The 21,475-nt window shown below is 39.6% G+C and overlaps 2 protein-coding genes across 2 annotated transcripts; one reads left to right on the forward strand and one right to left on the reverse strand.

Annotated features, from left to right (window-relative positions):
- Positions 1 to 420: 420 nt before the first annotated feature.
- Positions 421 to 10,289, reverse strand: ATP6V1D (ATPase H+ transporting V1 subunit D). Its single transcript, XM_048306259.1, has 9 exons — positions 10,157 to 10,289; positions 7,660 to 7,777; positions 6,426 to 6,505; positions 4,997 to 5,064; positions 4,283 to 4,327; positions 3,750 to 3,853; positions 3,295 to 3,361; positions 1,907 to 1,985; positions 421 to 1,299 (listed from the first exon to the last, which is right to left on the reverse strand). The coding sequence occupies exons 1-9, from the start codon at positions 10,195 to 10,197 to the stop codon at positions 1,158 to 1,160; spliced, it is 744 nt and encodes a 247-aa protein (XP_048162216.1). The 5' UTR covers positions 10,198 to 10,289; the 3' UTR covers positions 421 to 1,157.
- A 230-nt stretch (positions 10,290 to 10,519) lies between these two features.
- On the forward strand, positions 10,520 to 21,097 carry EIF2S1 (eukaryotic translation initiation factor 2 subunit alpha). Its single transcript, XM_048307654.1, has 8 exons — positions 10,520 to 10,622; positions 12,505 to 12,746; positions 14,202 to 14,281; positions 14,716 to 14,867; positions 17,547 to 17,653; positions 19,390 to 19,487; positions 20,119 to 20,262; positions 20,559 to 21,097. Exons 2-8 carry the CDS (start codon positions 12,506 to 12,508, stop codon positions 20,682 to 20,684), a joined length of 948 nt encoding a protein of 315 aa, XP_048163611.1. The 5' UTR covers positions 10,520 to 10,622; position 12,505; the 3' UTR covers positions 20,685 to 21,097.
- Positions 21,098 to 21,475: the final 378 nt, after the last annotated feature.

Below are 21,475 nucleotides of genomic sequence, written 5' to 3' on the forward strand. Positions count from 1 at the left end.
TGACTGGACCTGGCACTTAGTGCTGTGGACTGACAAGGTGGTGACTGGTCAAAGGTTGGACTCACTGATCTTAGAGGTCTTTTACAACCTAAATGATTCTGTGCTTCTGTCTTTAGGAAAACAGGTCTTCAAACTGAGCAGGGTTTAGTGACAGCCTGCTGATCAGCCATTCTCCTGGACTCCACTCATTAGCCCTGGACATGAGAATCACAGGAAGGGCGGACTGCTGTATGTTCAACCCTGCTGCGCTTGCCAGCCTACTGAAGCAATGAAGATTTGCAGCAACATGTAGCTGGATAGCTGTTTCTATATACTTTTGGCAGGAGGGAGTCACTTCTCCATGGTTACTTACTTAAAGCAGTAAAGATTAAGTAAATGTGGGCACAGGCTGTAAGAGATGTGCTCAGTGTGGTTTCCAAGTCAGGGGCAGGGGGTGAAGCAGAGGTTTTATTTTGAAATCAACACAACAAGCTTTTAAGACTGCCATATTCTAGCAACTTGAGCCAGACACCAGGTATTTTAACAGGTAAAATTTACACTTGTTTCTAGCACAGACAGTACACAACTTGGCAGAACCTCTAATTAAAACTGTAGTTATTTTAGGCCAATGGTAACAATCGTGCAATGAAAATAGATCACAGAAGACTGTGGATTTCATGAACAGGTTAGAAAACCAGAGTTTCCTTTACAGGCATTTGACTTCAGCTGTGCCAATACTGGCTTTAAGCAACTTGAACATTAATAAGTCAGCAGTAAAGACTATCCCATGCATCCTCCTCCCTAAGTAACATTTTTCTCTGCTTTTACTAGGAAGGGGAGCAATTAGATGAATCTGATTAGGCAAATCCAGAACCATCCTTCAAAAAAATATAGCTATCAACAGTCATTCCTACTAAGTGAAGAAACAGGCTGAACATGGAATAGAAGACTTTCCTGATAGTAAAGCATCTGATCCATTTCTGCCTTTCCTCCTATGCTATAGTCAAGTTCCCAGATTTCTAATCTCCCAGGAGAAATCCACAATCCATTCAGCTCAAGACTTGGACACCAAATGAGAAGCCACAGAAGTATCTTGGAGGCAACATGTCTTGAATTATATTTCAACTGGACATTCTGTACTTTGGGTCCCCTGCTCCATGTACAACAACTTTGCAGGGTTACTCGAAGAGAAGGTCTTCATCCTTCTCTTCTGCTAAGAGATTGGCTGGCTCACTTTCCCCACCAGCAGCCCTCCGCAGCTCCCGTTCTTGATCAGATTTTTCTTTCAAGACTTTTTTCTTTTCCTGGATCTTTTTTAGCCTGTGAAGAGAAATGCAGCTTTATCTGTGAAGCAAATGTTTTCATACAATAGGTTAGCATCTAAGATGCCATACAACTTGGATTTGATAAAGCTACCTGGAAAAAATTCTGTAACAAATACCAAATTTGGCAAAATGGCAAAAATAAAAGGCTTTTATTGCTAGCTGCTGCAATTGAAACTCTTAACCAAACTCCAAATTATATTCTTAATCCTGCACACTGTATTATACTACTCTGCTTGCCTTTAATCAACTTCATTCCTCTTTGATTCATTTCAGGTTTGACATTTTTGTTTCAGGTAGCCCAGAACATTGACTTTATTGGCAAAGGTCTCCTTAAAGCAGAACACCTCAGTGTACTGTATCACATCATTCCCTCTGGAAGAAAAATGACAGCTATATACAACTTAATGGAAGGGATTCACGTATAACTTCCAGACAAGTAATTGGTGAGCTCTGAGTGCCCAGCTGTGGAGACTCAACATGCAGTAAGCATGAAGTCATGTTTTAACAGTGTTTGCTGCCAGATTTGGTGAACAGTTCTCCTAATTCCCTTCAGAGGAATGGTCTATTTTAGGAAGAGACCAGTCTACTCTTTTGATATTTACCTGTAGAATTCCTCTCGTTCTCGTTCATCCAGTTCTGTGATGATGTAAGAAAGAGTACGCTCGATCCTGGGAATAATCACTAAAAAAAATATAAATAAGAAAGTTGTTGGGACTGCTGTTATATTAGCCAGGAAGTTATCTAATGTAGTGCACAGATGTTGTTTGAAGTCAATCTAGTAATTCTTTTGGCTAGGGGAAATTTATGTCTTTCATGGAAGATCGTACTATTTCCTGATGGACAAGTACATAAAATATAAAACAGTCCTGAGAAGTGGGCAAAATTTGAATTAAAACAATGTTCTTCCATCGCATTGGTTCAGAAACTTCTGTTCAGTATAGCGCCTTTATTCAGAATTATCTCCATTTAAAAGGACCATCATGAAAACAAATATTTAAATACAACACAATCACAAGAGAAAAGATAAGACACTAAACACAGCTTTAACACCAAACCGGGCAAGCTCTGTGTCAGAATCATTTGTTGAAAGAAGAAACCTGTTATCAGCACTACCAAAATTTTTTGGAAGGCTGCAGAGGAAACCTTTTCTAAGTCAAATTCTCAGTGATAAGCTGCATTTAAGGCCTGCATGTTCAAAGAAACCAGTCTGAATAGGTTGAAAAACTGCTGAATAGGATGATTTGGAAACATGGACTGAAATATGTTATTGTGTACATGCAAGAACTCTTAAATCCAGGACATCAAAACTCAGAAAGCAACTTGAAACAATCAAAGCAGTCTGGACACTGCAGCAAAAGGAATCACAGCCAATACTGGGATTGTAGCAGTACTTAAGAAATGGCAAGAAACAAATTTACAAACAAGAACATGAAGAATAAAGAATTCAGATCAAAGGAAAATTCCAGGGTTGACATAAGGACTGTTCCATCCAAAACCAAGAAGTCACCAGCCTCTCCACATAGGGCATTGCTATTACAGTTTCAAAGTTTGTTAGAGTGATTTAAAGGTAAACGTATTTTAGTTATTTGAAGTTTATTATGCTAGCTATTGGAACATCTTAACACATAGAAACATCACTATCTTTTGCTTCTGGTCAACAGGCTTGACCAGTTAAGTCAAAGTCACTAGCAGGGACTCCAGAATGTTTGTGACACTTTTGTCCTGTAGGTTATCAGTACAATTTCCTGATTACTTTCTCATGCTTGCCTATTCATTTATCTCTGTGTCCTCCACTCCATTCCGCTGGGCTTTTTTTTCTTTCTTGCAATATGTTTAATTGTAATGCTTTCTAGAAAGCATTCTTGAACTGGTGAGAAATTCTACTAGAAAGAAAGAGAAGAGTGGCTTCCTTGACCCTGACGCTCATCTTGCATGGAGGCAGAAAAATGGAAATGGAAAATGGAAATTTCCCAAATGGAAAAATACTCACCATGTTCAATTGCATTCACACGTCTGTTTGTTATTTTAATGGCTTCATCCAAAGTAATAAAGGATGTCTGATGGAATGGGATTAAATAATTAATAAATAACAAGATAAATTCAACATTTCCATCAATTCTGTACAAAAAATCAAATAGCACTTGAAAGCCATGTCTATAATGTAGCTTTACAAACAATGTCCTTGATAGAAGCAGAGTGTTTTCTACTACTGTCACTAGCACGCTGAATACTGAACATCAGCAGTTACAAATACCAACTCTCCCAAAAAGTGTTTTCTTAGCATTAAGGAATAAGGATTTCTCCGAAGCAGTAATATAGCTAAGAAAAGGTTTTCATCTTTGTACAGCACTGGGACTAGGTTAAGCTACAAGTACTGAGAGATGGTACTTTCATTTCAGAAAAGCGAGAAACCAACGATCCTGTTCTTTTTTAACTCCCACCAACCTGCAACGAGGCCAGTTCCACAAGCAGCTCCACAGCTTTGGCATAGTTCCTCTTCAACTTAGCCAGCTGTTCTCCACCTCTGGCCAAGCCAGTGAGCTCATAGCCTGAAAAAAAAAAATTGTTACTATTGCTACTGTAGTGTTTCCTTCCTAGATAAAAACTAATACTTTACACACTACAGGGATATAAAGAGTTCATCAAGTGAGACACTAAAGACTTTGCCCATTAACAAATTGTCTTTATATTGGTTTATGTTGTGCATGTCCCTAGTAAGACTCAGCAGTCTCAAAATCTGGAAATACGAGACAAGTCTTCTCCTCACCTGAAAAACTCATTGATTTAGGAAAGTAGAATCTATTACAGTCCCTAATAATCCCTCCATGTCACAGCACCAGGGCAAAGCATCAAAGGAAGTAAGTACCCCTATGCCTATGATGTAAACTGACTTACCATCAAGATACGACAAGTATTTCTGTATGAGCATGGAATAGCCGTAAGAACATAAAGACAGAAAACACTTGGGTTATACTTACTGTCCCCTCCTTCCTGGTAATGCTCAAAAACTGGCAAGGTTACACCTGACAAGAGTGAACAAAAATGCATGTAAGAGACATAAAGGGTTATAAATTTATTAAGTACAGCTCACTTTTACTTCTAATTATGTAATGTCAGAAGCTTTGTTTACAAGATATTCCTATATAGCTTGGAATGATCAAGTCATGCTGGTTCTGACATATAATATGGAACTTCAGAATTGTGTTGAGCTCACAGGCATCAAGACCCATGGAAAATTCAGGGAAGTATTCTGGTTTATTCAGTTTTATTACGTTTCTGTTTAGTCATATTTTCCCTTTGCTTAAGGAATATTTTAATCATTCAATCCTGATTTATCTGTCTTGTTTTCTTCATAGACAACTGTGGATAGAAAATTGCATGAAATTTTTTTAACTTTGGGACTTAATTTCCTGATCTATTTTCCAGTAAAGCTTTACAGAAGTTGTGCTTTGTCCAGAGATACAGAAATTGGACTGCAGTTTACACACATCCATTTTATTTTATGAGAGGTAAATAACCAAATACAAAAATCATAAGCTGTATGTGAAAAAACCAACAAATTACAAGTGTTCCCATTGTTAGATAAGTAAGAAAAAAAGGAGACAGTGTTTGGATACATTCCTGCCTATTTCCAAGTCTCCTCCCACAATTCCCTTATGAGTTGAAATACTCATGGCCTGGAAAAGAGTCACCTGCTACATTGTCTTTTTTAGCTCTGATCTTGACTTGTGCTTTGTTCACATTTTGGATCACAGTGGTACTGTAAGGAAGAAAACATACATCTTAATCAGGAAAGCTGAAGTGGTTCATTAACTCATCATTATATACAAGATGAATCAGTTATCAAATAGCTGCAAGGACCTGGAAAGTGCTGTCAGCTCAGTTCTTTATGCAATTCTTTGCACAGTCTTCAAAGCTAACACAGAAGCTTTGAAAGAAATAGGTTTCCAGCAAAGTTTGGAAAAGATGCAGAGTCTATGAAATGTAACATTAAAAATGTCTTAGACCAAGTTGACAAAGCATAGCTAAAAAACGAGCCAGTTATCTGGCAAACTATTTTAATAACATGAGTCTAATCAACCTGTGAGATTTTTTTCATAATGAATGTGAAGGAATTTCAAGGCTTCAAATGCAAACCAAGGTCACAACATTTTATTCATTTTAGTCTCTAAGTATTTGTTCTTACAGACTATTAATGAGTTTGTTTACCCACTAACTACTGTATTAACAAACTTGAACTTGTACAACAATTCATCTTGAAGCATTCTAAAGTAACTTAAGGTCTTCCAAGAACAGGTCACTACAGCTAACTCCTCTGCTGAAGTCCAGTTTACTTACAGGGTGGAATCTGACTTGTTTATAGCTAAACACAGTGACTAGTTAGGACAGGACACAGCACTATATCCAAATGAAAGGGCAAAAAGACTTTTCTTCAGCAGCACGCAGATTACTACTGTGTGTGATCACTTGGCTCTTCCCCATTAGTTGGTAGTACCATCAGCTGAATCTTTAACACTTCCCCAACTTTACTCCACAAGGTCTATGCACACTTAAAACACCCTAGACAGAACTGTAATTTACTAAAATACAATTAAAGTATCCTGCTGGAGGAAAAGGATTTGTTTCCCCTCTTGCATGCAGCCCTCACTAGCCCTAGTGAGTCATAGGTCAGTGAGGTAGGAGATTAGAACAACGGGTAAAATCACTGTGTGACTTACTGCCAGCAAAGAGCACACATTACATCTGTCCCTCAAACTCACATGAAAGACCAAATTAACAAATTGTCCAATACTCTGATATAAATTCTCACCTCCCTATATTTTTTATTCCAAGTTGCAAAAATCAACACCTTCTGAAATCAAGGACTGTGACAAAAAGAACATTCTGTTAATCTTTCTGCTTTGTTTAGCTTCCAATGGAGTATGTTTTCATCATGCAAGTTCTCTCTCTGCTGCAGTGATGTCTCCCACCTTTACGTAACAGAATTCAGTTCATCCTGTCCATTGTCATCTTTTTTTAAGTGCATTTAAGAATATTACTATTTTTTTTTCAAAAGAGAAAATAATTTGTTGATAGCTCTTTCCCATGGGTACAACCTCATGCAAGCCCAGAAATCCTCACCTGAAATCTCCTGCTGTGAATTTCGCCTCAGCAAGTGAAAAGGCAGCTTCTCTCATCACCTCACCCATCAGCATCTTAGTCTGTTTAAAAAACATAAAAAGGCAGAAAATACAAGGCACATTGTTACTCCTTTTCTAGGATAAATGAGCAGCATAAAGAGAAGAATGAGAACTTGAAGAGAGTGAGAAAGTCCTATATGCATAACATACTCTCAACTGAAAATTGTAATTCCCAGGTGACTGGCAAAAAGAAGAAATATTTCAGCTGTTTCACAGTGTAGAACTCATAGAAACAGCAGAAGATTCGTTTTTCTTAATAATCATTAAATTATATTACATGGGGGTGAAATCACAACAATAAAGTAGGAAAATACTTTTCTTTCATACTGTATGGAATATTATGAGACAACTGAAGTTGTTTTTCAACATATAAATGTATGCAACTTTGTGAAGCTGCACTCTCCTCCCACTCTGTTTTTCCTAGTTTTTACAGATTTGTAGCCCTTGTAGCTAAAAACCACGCTATCGAGAAACCCCAGCCTTTTTATGTTAGACGATCTACAGGAAACAATGACACAGAGTGAGGAGAGCTTGCCTACAGTGTGGCAACAAAGGACCACTGCTAACCACAGACACTGCAGCAGCTGCAGCTAAAACAGTACAACTAAACCCATCTGGTATGGCAGAACAGAACAACCCATATTAGGCTCTACTGACTATCTCAGATTTGTCATCCATGTTGCAAAGGAAGAAGCAGGACTCTGTGTTTCCTCATAAAGGAACAAGTTCCATCTGGACAAAACTGCTTGCTACTGTACCTAGTCGTGCAGGAAACATAGATCTGCAGTACCCCCTCAAGCCAGGTAAAGCAACAAAAATGGGGCTACAGAACATGTTAATACCATTCCTAAACTATTTGGCAGCATCAGAGCAAATTCCCTGTAATATAGAAGAGATGATAGGGAACTTGGGACACAAAAGAGTGCAGAGGCTAAGACTATCAGGAAAGAGGTGAAGAATATTAACTCTTCCAAGTTTCTGTATCATGGCAGCCAAAAAACGTAATTCTGCTCATGTGTCCTCAGCAGTCTCACTTACAAAAAACAGGTTATCTAGAAAGTTGTCCTATATTCCAGCCTATCTAATGAAGTTAGCAGAACAGGAATGCACAACAGACAGAACAGACAGATTTCAAGTAAAGTGAGCCAAACAAAGGAAAATTCTAATTTACCTACCTCAATAATTTTCTTAAGGATTTGCCTGAATCGAAGCGTCAAAGCATCAGATTTTTTTTTCAAGAGGTTACGACCTGTTTGGGCTCCTTTCAAACGAGCCTTCATGATGGTCTGAGCCCTGGTAAGCAGAGAAATAAAGAAAAAACATCCTGCATCATCTGAATGGATTAGGAAAAAAACTTATGTGAAGTTTTTTGACATGCATATGACTGAAATTATGAAGCAACAGAGAAACACCATTGCAGTAAAACAAGATGGCCACTTCAGGAGAGAATTTTAAATTCCCATTTAAAATCAAGGGAATTTATATATATCTCCATTTTCAGTGAGAACTACAAGATTATTATCTGTGAAGTCAAAGCTCATGAAAAATTTGACAAGACATCTATCTATTCCATAACAGGAAATAAGAGTTTTCATTTTTCTTCATGACTTAGAAGTACCAGAAATCAAACTATTCCAAATACCCGCTGTCACTGTCACACTGGTATTGCATTTAAGTTCTTTTACTGCTATGTCATCTTCTCAAAATCAGACAACACAGCAAATTCTTCATGTGATCATAACTGTTGATGCCATGTTCTGATTTTACAGAGCAAGAAGATACAGCAGTTGTACATTCTGATTTTCCTTATCTTCATATGCTGAATGGGAGATTTACAAGCTATTAAAGACAATCAAAAGTAGCAACCATTTAAAAGAGATATTAGTGAGTTAGCTGTTGCTTTGTATACCCTTTACTTCCAGCAGCACACTTATACATTTCCTGTATGAAATTAGGAACTGTGCTACTTTCTGCATGCAGCCGCTGTGCACAAAGGACAACACTCAAGTCCTTACACACTTCCTCTCTGACCTTGGAAAAGTAAGTATAATTAAGATTCTATCTCACAGTGGAATCCATTACTGGTCACATCTACTGGCACATGATGAGAATAGCTCTGTTAACATCTACCAAATACGTGTAACTGAAAACTATGAAAACTTTATGAATGTTTATGATTTTCTTATAAAATCAGAGAGTAAAAAGGCAATTTTACTTTCCCAACAAGCACGTGTGTCATCACCTTGAACTAACTTGTTCGCTCTGTTCACCAGCTGCCAGAGACTGGCTGGCCTTCTAGTTCAAGCAAGATCTCACTTGCTCTGAGAGTGCAATAAACAAAGTCTTGTTTACTCTCAAGGAAACTGAGCAGCTTCTGGAATTGAAGACATCCAGTACAGAAGAGGCTCACACTAGCAAGCCACCTTATAACAATAAACCCCCCCCCCCAAAAACCAACATAAAAAATAAACCTTGTGAAATCCTCTTCTGTCAGTTAACAAAATTAATTGTTGCAGACACAGGTCATCTTTATTTTGCCATTCTAACTTATATTCCTTTGGGAACACCACCCACATTATTGTCTATCACCTCGTTTGAAACCAGGCTTGTAAATATTAGGCCTCTGTACATGACCACCCTCATGACAGAATAACACATCACCCCACAAAAACAGACACCTTTCAAAAGTGATTGAAGTGCCCCCTCCTTGAACACCTAAACTGAATGAAAAGAGCACTACCAAAGAGCGAGACCAGATGACAGTGTATGCAATAATTCCTGTGTATGCAATAGTTTATTTCTAAACTGAATTTCAAAACAGAACCTTTACCATGTATTAATCTTTCCATATAAACTGTTACTTTCTATGTCCTGAGCTCATACAGAGTGAAGAATTATTATTTTATGTTTGAGGTTTTCTGTCCTGCAAAGCATCCTTTTTATTATAAAGATTATGTGCAGGCATCAACCCACTTTTATGCAAGAAGATTTGAAACAGCCTTTCACCTTAAAGCAAAGTCTGTCTGTCCCGGAGGGTTCTGAAGAGAAACTGAACAACATTAATAAACCAGAAATTTTATTCAAGTGTTTTTGTTTCAATGTTGGCAGCTTTCTAAGCCTTCTCAGGAGACATGTGATTTCATGACAAATAGTTTGCTGCCTGGATCTGGAAAATTACCTGACTCTCCACTACAGTGGGAGCACTTTACTTCCTTCTTCTTTTTTAACACTTTATGGACCTCTCGTACAGCAGTATCGTCTCTTGCAGAGTTAAGGGAAGCTGTGGTTCCCTTTGTCCATTTTTCCTACACATACATTCTGCAAACTGTTCTTTTTTAAGTAAGGTTTGCGTAATCACGATTTTAAATACCACACCCGGCATCTCGGTGTCGGGCCCTGCCTTGGCCCTCTGAGGACTGACAGAGCTGATGGAGCCTGGAAGCAGAAACTGAAATTGAAGACTAGCGGCCCTCAGCTGCTCAATCACAGAACCGGGGGAGCCTCACTCGGTGGCGCAGCGCGCACACAACCGGCGCAACGACTCCCAGCGCCGAGCCCCACAGAGGAGCCCTGAGCGCCCCGAGAGCCGCCGCTCCCGCCGTCTCGGGCACGGCACGGAACCCCCTCGCTCCCCCCTCGGCGCTGTCCCGACCCGTCCCGGCGGACACTCACATCCGCGACGGGAAGATCTCGATGCGGTCCTTGGCCGACATGGCTGCGGCGGGGCGCGGGGCGCAGCGCGGCGGGGCCGGCTCGGGCTGTCACCGCTGTCACCGGCGGGGCCGGCCCGGCTGCCGCCACTGTCGCCGCCGCCGCCGTCACGTGACTCGGGCCCGCCCCCGCGCGAGGCGGTGCCCGCGCGCAGGGGACGAAACCCGGATGCGCGCGCGGCCCCGGGCGCGCCGCTTGCCGTCACGTGTCCCCCGGGCTCGGCAGGAGGTGACGCGATTGGCTGAGCCCGCGGCTCTGACCGCCCACCGCCAGGGGGCGCTCGAGGGGACCGCGACCCCTCTCTCCTCAGCGTCGCGGCGCCTGCGCAGTAGGGCGGCAGCGGCCGGGCGCACGCGGCGGCAGGAGCGGGGCCAGCGCGGGACTGCGGGGCGCGAGCGCAGCGCGGGACCCCCCGGGCCGCACCCAGGTACCGCCGCGCGCCCCCGCCCGGCTCGCGCCCCCGCTCCTCCCGGAGCGGCGCGTGCGGCCCGCGGCCTTGGGGACCCGGCACCGCTCAGGGCCGGGCCCGGCGTGACGGCACCGGCACCGCGCCCGGAGCTCTGCAGCCGGCGGGGCCGCGCTCCCCGGGCCTCCCGCCGGCGCCGTGGCGGAGATGGGCTTTTCCCGGCTCCCTCTCCGGTGCGGCGGTGGTCGTGGGGCAGCGCCTGTGTCGGCGGCGCTGGTCAGGACTGGCTCCGTTTTCGCCAGTTTCCGCAGACGTTCTGCGGCCGCGAGGGCCTCGACTGAGGCGTGTCCAGCCTCTGGAAAAGATAAATACCAGCTTCCGCACGGTGGGCGTAGTGTTGCTCCTGGGGATCTTCCACAGAAGGCCAAAATAAAAACCTTGTGACTGGAAAGAGGAATGATGTGTGTGCTGAGCGGTATTTGTCCGCTCGTGCTCGCTGTGGCTCGAGTTTGTTGCTTTGCAGTGCAGCTTTCTCATGTACCCCCTAAGTACCTGCAGGATTGAGGAGAGCTGCATTGAGTGGACTAGAAAGGCGAACTGTAGTTTTCCTTTTTAACCTTGGAGTTCTTTGTTCAGCTTACACAAAGTTATACAAAACCTTCAGAGTGTTTCTATAATGCTTTGCTAGTCTGTATTAACCCGTTTTTAAAAGTTAAGAATGGAGGTAAGGGTGGACACGATCTTCTGAATTGCATGGCCATGTGTACATAGCATTTGGCATTCCTACTCTGATTTTAAATTTTCCTGTAGCTAGAAAGCACTGGCACTGCTGTAAGGATCATGACTAAAATTTCAAAATTGTGACTAAAACAAACCTCCTGAAGGAGTGATGCATTTGACTCGGCATCTTAGGCTCCTGCTGTTGTAGAAAATTTTCTGTATGAAACTTCAAGGCATAGACAAAAGCAATTGAACTAACTTAGATGCTTAAGAGCATGTGGATTCATCATCAGAAAAACTAAACAGTTTAAGCATTCCTTCTTACCAGTCCTTGATTATGAAATGTTGGTTTTACTTTTTCTTTTTTTTTTTTTAATGTATAATGAAGGAATTCTGGGGTTTTTTCATGTGATTTTGTTGGGTTTTTTTCACCTCCTGACTCGCAGTCTTTGGGGGGTGGTTTTTTTTGTGTTTTCAGTACTTCAGGCCAGGCTAGTTCTGTTCTGATTAATGCCTTTGGTTTCTTTGCTGACAGTTGGCCTCTGGAGCAGGTCTTGCAGGATTACTCTGAACATCTTGTGCTGACTTTAAAAGTCATCTTCTGGAGTCAGCGTCTCCTCAGTACTACAGAAGCTTCTGTCTGCCTCTTATTTTCTTAGCCTCACGTGCTCTTATTATGTGCATACGAAATCCTTTGTGAGCACTGCAGGCTTCTCTCCTATGTCCTCCTACTCTTACAATCCAATTGATAATCCTTGAGAGTTCCTTCCAACTCAGAATATTCTGTGAATCTGTGAAAATGTTACAGTGGCTCATGAATTTAGATGCATGCAAGGTGTGCAGTGCGACCTTTCCACCACTTGAAGAAGCCTTTCCAGTGTGCTGTGTATAGGCAGTACAACAGTTGAAGGGGATAATGAAGTCTGGGTAGCAAAGCTTTTTCTATGTTAATGCAAAAAACCAGCATCTTAGGAAATGGTTGTGGTAATAGTACTTAGAATACAAGTTAATTTATTATTTAGTTTCTATTAAAACCTAAGCACAACCTTATCCTAATTGCTACCTTTTCTGTCACTGTTCCTCTCTATCCTCCCCAGTTCTTGCTGATTTATTGCCATATTTGTAGGGGAAGGCAATGATGTACTGTGAAATAAAATCTTTGGGTTTTCTGCTCAAATTCCAGAATGCCAGGACTAAGCTGTAGATTCTACCAACATAAATTTCCAGAGGTGGAAGATGTAGTGATGGTCAATGTTCGGTCCATCGCTGAAATGGGAGCCTATGTCAGCCTGCTGGAGTACAACAACATTGAAGGCATGATCCTCCTCAGTGAACTGTCCAGGAGACGTATTCGTTCCATAAACAAACTCATCCGGATCGGGAGGAATGAATGTGTTGTGGTCATAAGAGTTGACAAAGAGAAAGGTATCTGGGGATATGGTGGGCTATATCAAGATTGAATTCGTAGACAGAAACGCCGATGAACAAAGCGGGGTTTTGTGGGTTTTGCCAGGGTTACTTTTTTTGGGCATTGAAGTGAAATAGACCATCACTGACCATACCTATGATCATTCTTCTGTTCCTCTGTGTCCTTTGGGAATTGGGTCAAGGAAAGTAACTGGCATCAGTAAAGATTTGAGTGGGTCCTCACCAGATTGGTCACTGAACTATAGTGGAGTTTTCTTTTGATATCTGTGTAGATTTTCTAAGCTGAAGAGAAGGATCATTTGCTGTAGACATAAAAATCTAGATGCTAAGCATTTAGTGCTCACCATCCATACTGTTTGTTAACAAGTCTCAAACCTTGTTGATAAAGGTGATGACAAGTATGTAACTATTGTGAATCCTGTAGGGTACAAGCTAAGATTGTACAGGCAGTTTTGGTTTTTGCTGTCTTTTGAACATTTGAATCTTTGAAGGTTTTCTTAAATGTAATTTCTATTGAGAACATTTCAAATTTTGATAATACTGTTCCATGCAATATCTAAAATTTGTATCCAGCTGTACAGAAATAATGAACACTGAGCCCATCTCCTAGAAGTGTTACTGTTGGTATGACATTTCTCAAGTTATATGCTTTTCTAGAATACTTCTGAAACTGCAATTAACTCTGAGAATAAATAATGAATGACAGGATAAGGAAAAGCAGAGACAAAAGAAGGACAAGAATAAACTTATTTCAGATAAATTTGAAGTGAAATAAGTTTCCCAATATCTCTAATGAAATTATACTTTTAAAAATTAATTTTGTTTTCATATTAACAGAGAAACACATCTGGAATTCATCTAGTGGTCTTTTATTAAACTTACTGGAGAACCTATAGTTTGTGAGAAATAGGTGGTGGCCTTTTCAAATTTAGAAGAGAGTTCAAAAGAAATTTTTTCACAGGCAATTCTTTCAGGCTGAGCATATTTTATTAGGAAACTGTTTAGAGCTAAACTGATGGGGTACCAGCCTTGAATGAAATTGTGTTATCACTACAAAAATATGCATTGAATTTGCTTCTTTGTATGCTGGAGTGATTTTTTTTCCCCTAACTGTGTACAGAAACATAAAAATGGATCACTAATTGCTGAGATAGTGGTTTGCAGAGAAAATATTAAGGCAGTAATTTAAAAGAATGTTGTTCAAAAATTTGCTGTTCAAAAATTTGCTGTTGTAAGTATTTACAGTTGAAAGAATTTTACATCCTAATTTGCATCATAATTCACTACATTCATCAAGGTTTGACTTCGTTTCTCTCTGTAGCAACATATGGGGATACTGTACGCCAGGGGCAAATCCTGAGCCAGAGTGTTTGTTCATAATGAGCTTCTCTTGAAGGAGTCAGACTTAGATTGCACAATGGCTGACACTTTTAAAATCATCTTCCCCAATAGGTTATATCGATTTGTCAAAAAGAAGAGTTTCTCCAGAGGAGGCAATCAAATGTGAAGACAAATTCACAAAATCAAAGACTGTGAGTTGCCTTTCTATATTTAGGCACTGTGTATTTCCAGCTTCTTTCTTGAGCAACCAAAATGTGCAGACATAAGATAAAAATAAAGCATTGTGTTCATGTATTAAGCATGCTCTGATTCTCATTTACCCATGCAAAGATCTATAACCAGCTCATGTGTCCATGAGTGCTACATGGTAAGCTGCTTATTAATTAATTAATTGATCAAGAAAGATGTCAGTTGAGAATTTATGATGTAAAAGGGTATATTTAATTGATCAGAAATTCAAAAGTACGTGCTGGTTTAGCACACCGTGGACAACTTTTTATTGAAAAGACACGCAGGTAGTTCGAGGCTCCTGTCCTTACTGCTGTGTGGTCTTAACACTTCCAAGTAGGAATTTTTGTCTGCTTTCAGTATTTGGTTTGGGGTTTTTACCACTCCTGTGTTGCAGGTTTACAGCATCCTTCGCCATGTTGCTGAAGTCTTGGAGTACACCAAGGATGAGCAGCTTGAGAGCCTGTTCCAGAGAACTGCCTGGGTGTTTGATGACAAGTACAAAAGACCGGGATATGGTGCTTATGATGCATTCAAGCATGCAGTCTCGTAAGGACTTCTTTTATGCTTCATGGGGTTTATTTCAAATTGCAGAGAAGTATTTCCTGAAGTAGTTCTGTCACTATGTTCTTTTGGGTTGTATCCTTGGGTTTCTTTCTCAGAGTCAGTATGGAGAATATACTGGTCAAGTAAATCTAGTAAATTTTGACATCAGTCTTCCAGTTGCTTATGGTAGGTTTCTCTGTCTTACTGGATTTTTCCAAATTCCCAAAGCTCTTGAGAAAGAAGGCTCAGAGGTGACATGTTTTTATCCATCTTTGAGTCTGCCACTCTGTGTATGTCAGGTTTTTAAAAGAAGTAATTGAATCTGATACGGAGAAATACCAAAGTATCAGTGAATAATGTACAAAAGAGTACAAAAGAGACAGATGAGCCTGTGACATTTCTAACAGAGGAGGAGCCACTGGTCTTGGTTTGTCTGTCAGAATTTGCCTGGTTTTAGTCCCAGGCAGATTTTGTCAGAAATATCTAGCTCTATGTCTGAAGGCATTTCTACTCAGAGCTGATTGTCACTCTTCCATTGCACAGGCAGCTTTTTTCTTTTTTAAATACAATAAGCTGGGTTGTTACTTTTCTCCTTTTCCAAGCTTAAAGCATGGGATCATAAACTTAGAAATGGAATTATGAACAGAGAGGTGGAAATTGTGATGCTAAAGAAGAATGCACTGAGATAGACTGTTGTTTTGGGGTTTTTTTAATAGAGTCTGATATTTTCATTTGCTTTCAGAATTAAAGTGTTTGGTTTCCCTCTGAAGAATCTACCATGAAAATTTCAATCCTAAACTGGATTTTTCAGTAAACGTTTTCAGTTCTGCTCTTTCATAGCACCTAAGCGTGTGAGTGCTGAACTGGAGTTGAACGCTAGATGGCAGTAATAAGGCTTTTAGGAATGGCGTTGACTCTAGGAAGTGAGGCACTCGGTACTGTTTTTAATTAGCTGAAAACCAGCTCTGCGTTTTGGGGGGAAAAACAGCTTGTGTCCTCATTTAGAATGAATGTTTCATGTAATAATGCTTATTTTCTGGTGATAGCAAATTTACTGGTTATTTTCTGGTGATAGCAAATCTGGACATATTGCTGTAAAAGGAGTTCCAGATCACTCTTAACTGATAAATACTTTGTTGAACACCAGTATAATAGAATTTTAAAAAAACCCCTATAGTTACACTGGCTGTTTTAGCTTCACTTATATACTCATGAGAAGTCCTGAGCACAGGCCTTTTGTAGCTCATTTGCTATTCAGTTTGGAGCACAAACTTCTGAAGCTATCTGTTCTCAAAACATCTTTCCATCAGTAATGCCTTAAGATTTCTGACAGTGGACTGCAACTTTTATTTGTTCCTGTTGTGCTCCTACATAAATGTATAGCAATGGAGCAGAAAAATATGGATATTGCTGCCTTCCTGTTCTTGCTGGAGTGCTGTGTGAGTTTTAGCATTCCCTCTAAGAATTTGACTTGTTATTTCTTTCTTTGTACTGAGGATTAGTGTTTTGGAGTTTCACACAGCATGGTATCTGTGGCGAGAATTGGACAGTATATTTACCTTCTAATCAGTAAAAATTAAACATTGGGGACCTATTGTTGAAAGTCTACCAAATGCTTTAACAGGTGGATTTAGCAGGACAGTTTGTAAATAAAGCAGAATTTGTATGTCCCAGGTTCATATTTTGATCTGTAAAACCTGTCATGTTTCTGGGTTCTGTTTGCTTGTTTGGCCCTTCTACTCTCTATACTTAGTATACAAAAACATGAAAGATGATGTTTTATTAGCAGCAGAGACCACTCTCTAGTACAGCCTCTGACTTTTGGGCCATTTTGTTTCACGTTTGCCTACTCGTAGTATTATAGGTGATCGCATGGTTTTTTTTCAGAAAACTGCACTTTTGTCTCTGCAGAACAGGAACTGTTTTTGTGAGGAGTTTTTTGGTTATGTTCTCTGTTTCAGATAGATTTGGGATAAATTTAATACAGCAATAGAAAATTGACACCACTTCTTCAAAAAAGAGCTGCTAATTTATACTGGTAGACAGCAGAGGAGTTTGCTTTTGTGATCTCTGAATTTGAAACTATTTGCTTGGGATTTAAAAAGCCTTAATCCTTTCTTTAGCCAAGAACGTAGCCAGCAGATAAGTATCTTGTCTATGATCCATACTGTTAAAAAGAAATACAGAATAACACGGAATGAGTATGGGTTACTTTGTAGAATGACAAAAATCGTGTGTTTGAATGACACACTAAAATAATTTTAAAACTCCAGATTCATCATGGATTCTCTTTCATGTGATATGAGTGTATCTTCACACTGGAGGAAACAAAACAATATCAAGAAACTGGATACTTGTCACATTCTATTTATCTCATATAAAGGGAGCCAGAGGGATGCCATTCCTTCACTTTAAAAAAATTTTTTTAATCATTCAGATGGTTCCTTTCAGGAACAAATTGAGTAAACTACTTACCTGCTGTGTTTACCAATAGAAAATACTTTGAAAATAGATGTGTTCATTTTCTTGCAGTGTTTCAATGGGTTCTTAAGAAATTTCCCTGTTTTCTTTGCCTGGTAGATATCTAGGATTATTTGTAAGAAATAGAAATAGTACCAGCAGTTTATGTGTGTTGTATTCCTCTTCAGTATAATTTCTATAACGTTGCTTTGCTTGGCTCAGAGACCCTGCAATCCTGGATAGCCTGGATCTGACTGAGGAAGAGAGGCGTGTATTGATTGACAATATTAACAGACGGCTGACACCACAGGCAGTCAAAATCCGAGCTGGTGAGTTCTTCCCACGTGCTCCTTGAACATATCTTAGGTCGAGATAGTGTGCCTTGTTGCAAACTATAAACTCAGTTAAAACTTAACGGTTCATAATCCTGGTATTTGAATGGAACTGTTCAGAATTAAGACACCTTAATCAAGGATTGCTTTCAAATTTCCTGTGTGGGTTCTATCCCAAAGTGCAAGATCGCTTGGAACACAAACTGGTTGTCATGATAGGTAATGCAGTCTGTCATTTTGCATTGGCACGCAGTGAAATTAAATATTTTATAGTTATTACTGCATCTACAGTATTCTTTTTCATTTTTCAGAGTTTTAAATTCATTGATTCCCTGGCAGGATGATTGATCCGTGTCAGCACAGCTACAGCATATGCCTTACTTCTTCATAAACATGTGAAAATAGTATTTCTAATGGGTTGGTTGCAAACCATTCAGTGGGATATATCAGCTCAAGCCTAGCATATCTCTAATGTATGAACTAGTTTGTCTCTTATTAATTTAGTGTGGGCAGAAAAAGCACATGACTGCCTGACTTAAGAAGATGTACTTCAAAACTGTAAATCTGGCTCTACAGAACAGCCTAAAGGCACGCTTGCCATTAAACAGATAGTGTAGCAGAATCACATTTTTAACCAGATTGAGAAATTGCCACTGCTCTGCAAGTATATATCGAAGAGCATTAACACTTGCTGATTACTGTGGAGAGAAAAGCCTCATCCACATGACACTGCAGTCAAGAAGAGAGTAAAAAAGTAAGGTAATGTAAAATTCCTCTACTTATTGCTTTAGATTACCAGGAGTTAACATAGGTTTCAAATATTTGATTTGATTGCCATGAAGAGTGAATTTGCTAACATGAATAGCACTTCATCAATTTTGAAAATCAAGTTACTTGATGAGCATGTCTTCTTACTTCCTTCATGCTGCCTATTTTGTTCTGATGGTCTAAGTCATTAATTTTGTCATCAGCGCAAGTGTAGAATCTTGCCATTGGCTTCTGAGGCTGACTGGGATGGTCCTCTCTGAATTTGTTCCTGATATCTCAGAATTAGCAGGTTTTTGTGAGTCACCTGGAAGTGAAACCAACATCTTTGTGTAGCTTAGTCTTGTGCCATTGCTATGCAGGTAAAGAAATCTTTGTCTTCACACTGGTCAGGGTATTACAGATATCACCAGCATTAGTTTATGCCTTGATTTTCAAACACCTACGAAAGGCCATAGTTAAGTATAATCCTAACCACAGGTTAACCTTATAAAAATATATTCTAATGCTCCTCAAGTGATGCCTCTCTACTTGTGTTGTAATTGCTCATGGAGTTCCATAACTTTGTGGATGTGTTCCTTTTCAAGTTTCACTTTCCCTTATCTTTCATTTTCTCTTGTATTTATTGCTTTTATATTTTCATCTCTCCATGGAAATACATAATTACTAGTGTTGTGTTGTATTTACTGGATGAGAAGTGAGTGAATATGGGTGTATAATTTTGTGTCCTAGCTTTTCAAAGCGCAATGTAAAATGTTGCATGTTCAAAGAATTTATAAAGACTTTAACCTCAACTTAGAAGTCAAGCAAATGTAATACCTTCCTCAGATTTGGGAGCTACTGAGGCTCTCATTGTGGATAAACATTGGTTGCTAAAAAGATTTATTAAAGCTTAAGTTAAAAAGCTTTAAATATTTTGCAGCTTTTTGTAATGGTAGAATTTTATTACTTGTATTTCTCTGTCCTAGATATTGAGGTGGCCTGTTATGGTTATGAAGGCATAGATGCAGTTAAAGAAGCTTTGAGAGCAGGCTTGAACTGTTCCACGGAGAACATGCCCATCAAAGTGAGTGCCAGTCTTTATAATGGAATCAAAAGCAAACTTTCCTGATGCCCTCAGGGACCAGTAGTATGCAATTGTACTGGTCACGTGAAGCCATGTGCCTGCTTTCCAATTCTTCTCCTGCAGGTCTGTAACACTTTTACTTTCAGCTATGACAGTCCTTCCTATGGTTGTGCAGTGGCTTTCAACGTTCAGGAAGCTGTATTTATTCTGTTCAATTTGTTAAAGTCTGGTATTGGCACACTACATAACCACTGTTCCTTTATGCAGTCTTAAGTAGGGAGCAATAAATTTTATTTTCAGGTATAAGATTGTGCAAGAAAAGGAAGGTTTGCTCTGCTTACATTTGAGTGTTGGTAGAATGAGTACTGTACCCAGGCCTAGTTTTTCTTCCCCAACAGTTTTTGGATGTTAAGTGAGCTACTCAATAAGTGTTCTTAAAAAAACTTGAAAGTACTCTCTCCTTTGGAAATTACTTTTTATAACAGTCTCTTGTAACAAAAGTTTACTTAGTCATCATTAAAAAAAAAAACATATGGGTTGTAATGCTTTTAATTGTTTGGCCTAGCTAGGCATAATGTCTTTTCCTTTGTTACTGAGTTTGCTTCTTTCCCCAATCTTTACAATGTGGCAGATTAATCTGATAGCCCCTCCTCGTTATGTGATGACTACTACAACACTGGAGAGAACTGAAGGACTGTCTGTTCTGAATCAAGCCATGGCTGTAATTAAAGAAAAAATTGAGGAAAAGAGAGGAGTCTTTAATGTGCAGATGGAGGTAAGAACAAATTACATTCTAAAATACAACTTTTTCCTTGCAATATTTCTAAGTAGTGCAAGATCAGTAGTGCTACAAGAAATCTTAACAAGAAGTTATTAAGAAACAAAAAAAAAATCTGAGTGTCTGTGCTCCTGAAATAAACAAATGGTCAAAAAATCTAACTTTGCTGGGTTTTATTGTGTGACTTCAGGATGTATTTTATCTCTTACTATTTATGTGGAATCAGAGTCTAAAAATATATGTGACCTTTCTTTATGAGAGTTTGCCATGTGTTCTGGTTTGGTGTTTTTCAGCCTAAGGTGGTTACTGACACAGACGAGACTGAACTTGCAAGGCAGCTGGAAAGACTGGAGAGGGAAAATGCTGAAGTGGATGGGGATGATGATGCCGAGGAAATGGAAGCCAAAACAGAAGACTAAATGTTCTGGGATACTTAGACGAGAGACCATATGGAAAACTAGAAACCCCATTGCAAACACTCTGGACTAAACATTTCCAGTATTGAAAACTTCAAAAACAAATATTTGAAGTGTTTTCCTGTTTAAAAAGACCAAAATGTAACAGGCTCTTTTAAATAACTTTTGGTGCAGCAACTTACCCATATTGAATCCTTTGAAAGGAAGGTGCCTAGTCAAATTCAAGGCAGATCTGGCCAGAAGGAGTTTGCAGCCCCATACTTAACACTTTCATATGTAATAATTCCTAATTGGTGATTGCAGCTCAGTGCATCTGTTAATGATCTTTCCTGGGAGCAGCAAAACCAAGCAAGCAGAACAGTTCTATACAGAATGTATTTGAGCAAATATTCAATAAATTTCTGGGCTATGTAAAACCGAGGTTTTGGGTTTTTTCCTCCTCTTCTGTCACATGGCCTAGAGTGGTGTGAATATAAAACCTGGAACAGCATGATTAATGGGCGACTCCTCTTTAACATTGAAAGGGCTTTCTTTTGTTTGCTTTAAATCAAGCTGATAATGAGTGGACCAGAACGTTTTACATTAATGTTTTACTTGCAAGTTTGTTGATGCAGACTTGTTTAAATTAGCATTTCCTTTGTTTATCATCTGCATTTAGGGACTGAGAAGTTGAAAACTTTGAAAATAGCTTGTTTCCATGCCAATAAACATAGCTGATAAATGAAAAACTACATATAGTTGCCCTTTGCTCGATAGGTGAATATAGCAGGAGCTTTAATGAACTTACATACTTC

The sequence above is a fragment of the Corvus hawaiiensis genome, chromosome 6 (genome assembly GCF_020740725.1).
Source record: "Corvus hawaiiensis isolate bCorHaw1 chromosome 6, bCorHaw1.pri.cur, whole genome shotgun sequence".
NCBI classification, from domain to species: domain Eukaryota; kingdom Metazoa; phylum Chordata; class Aves; order Passeriformes; family Corvidae; genus Corvus; species Corvus hawaiiensis.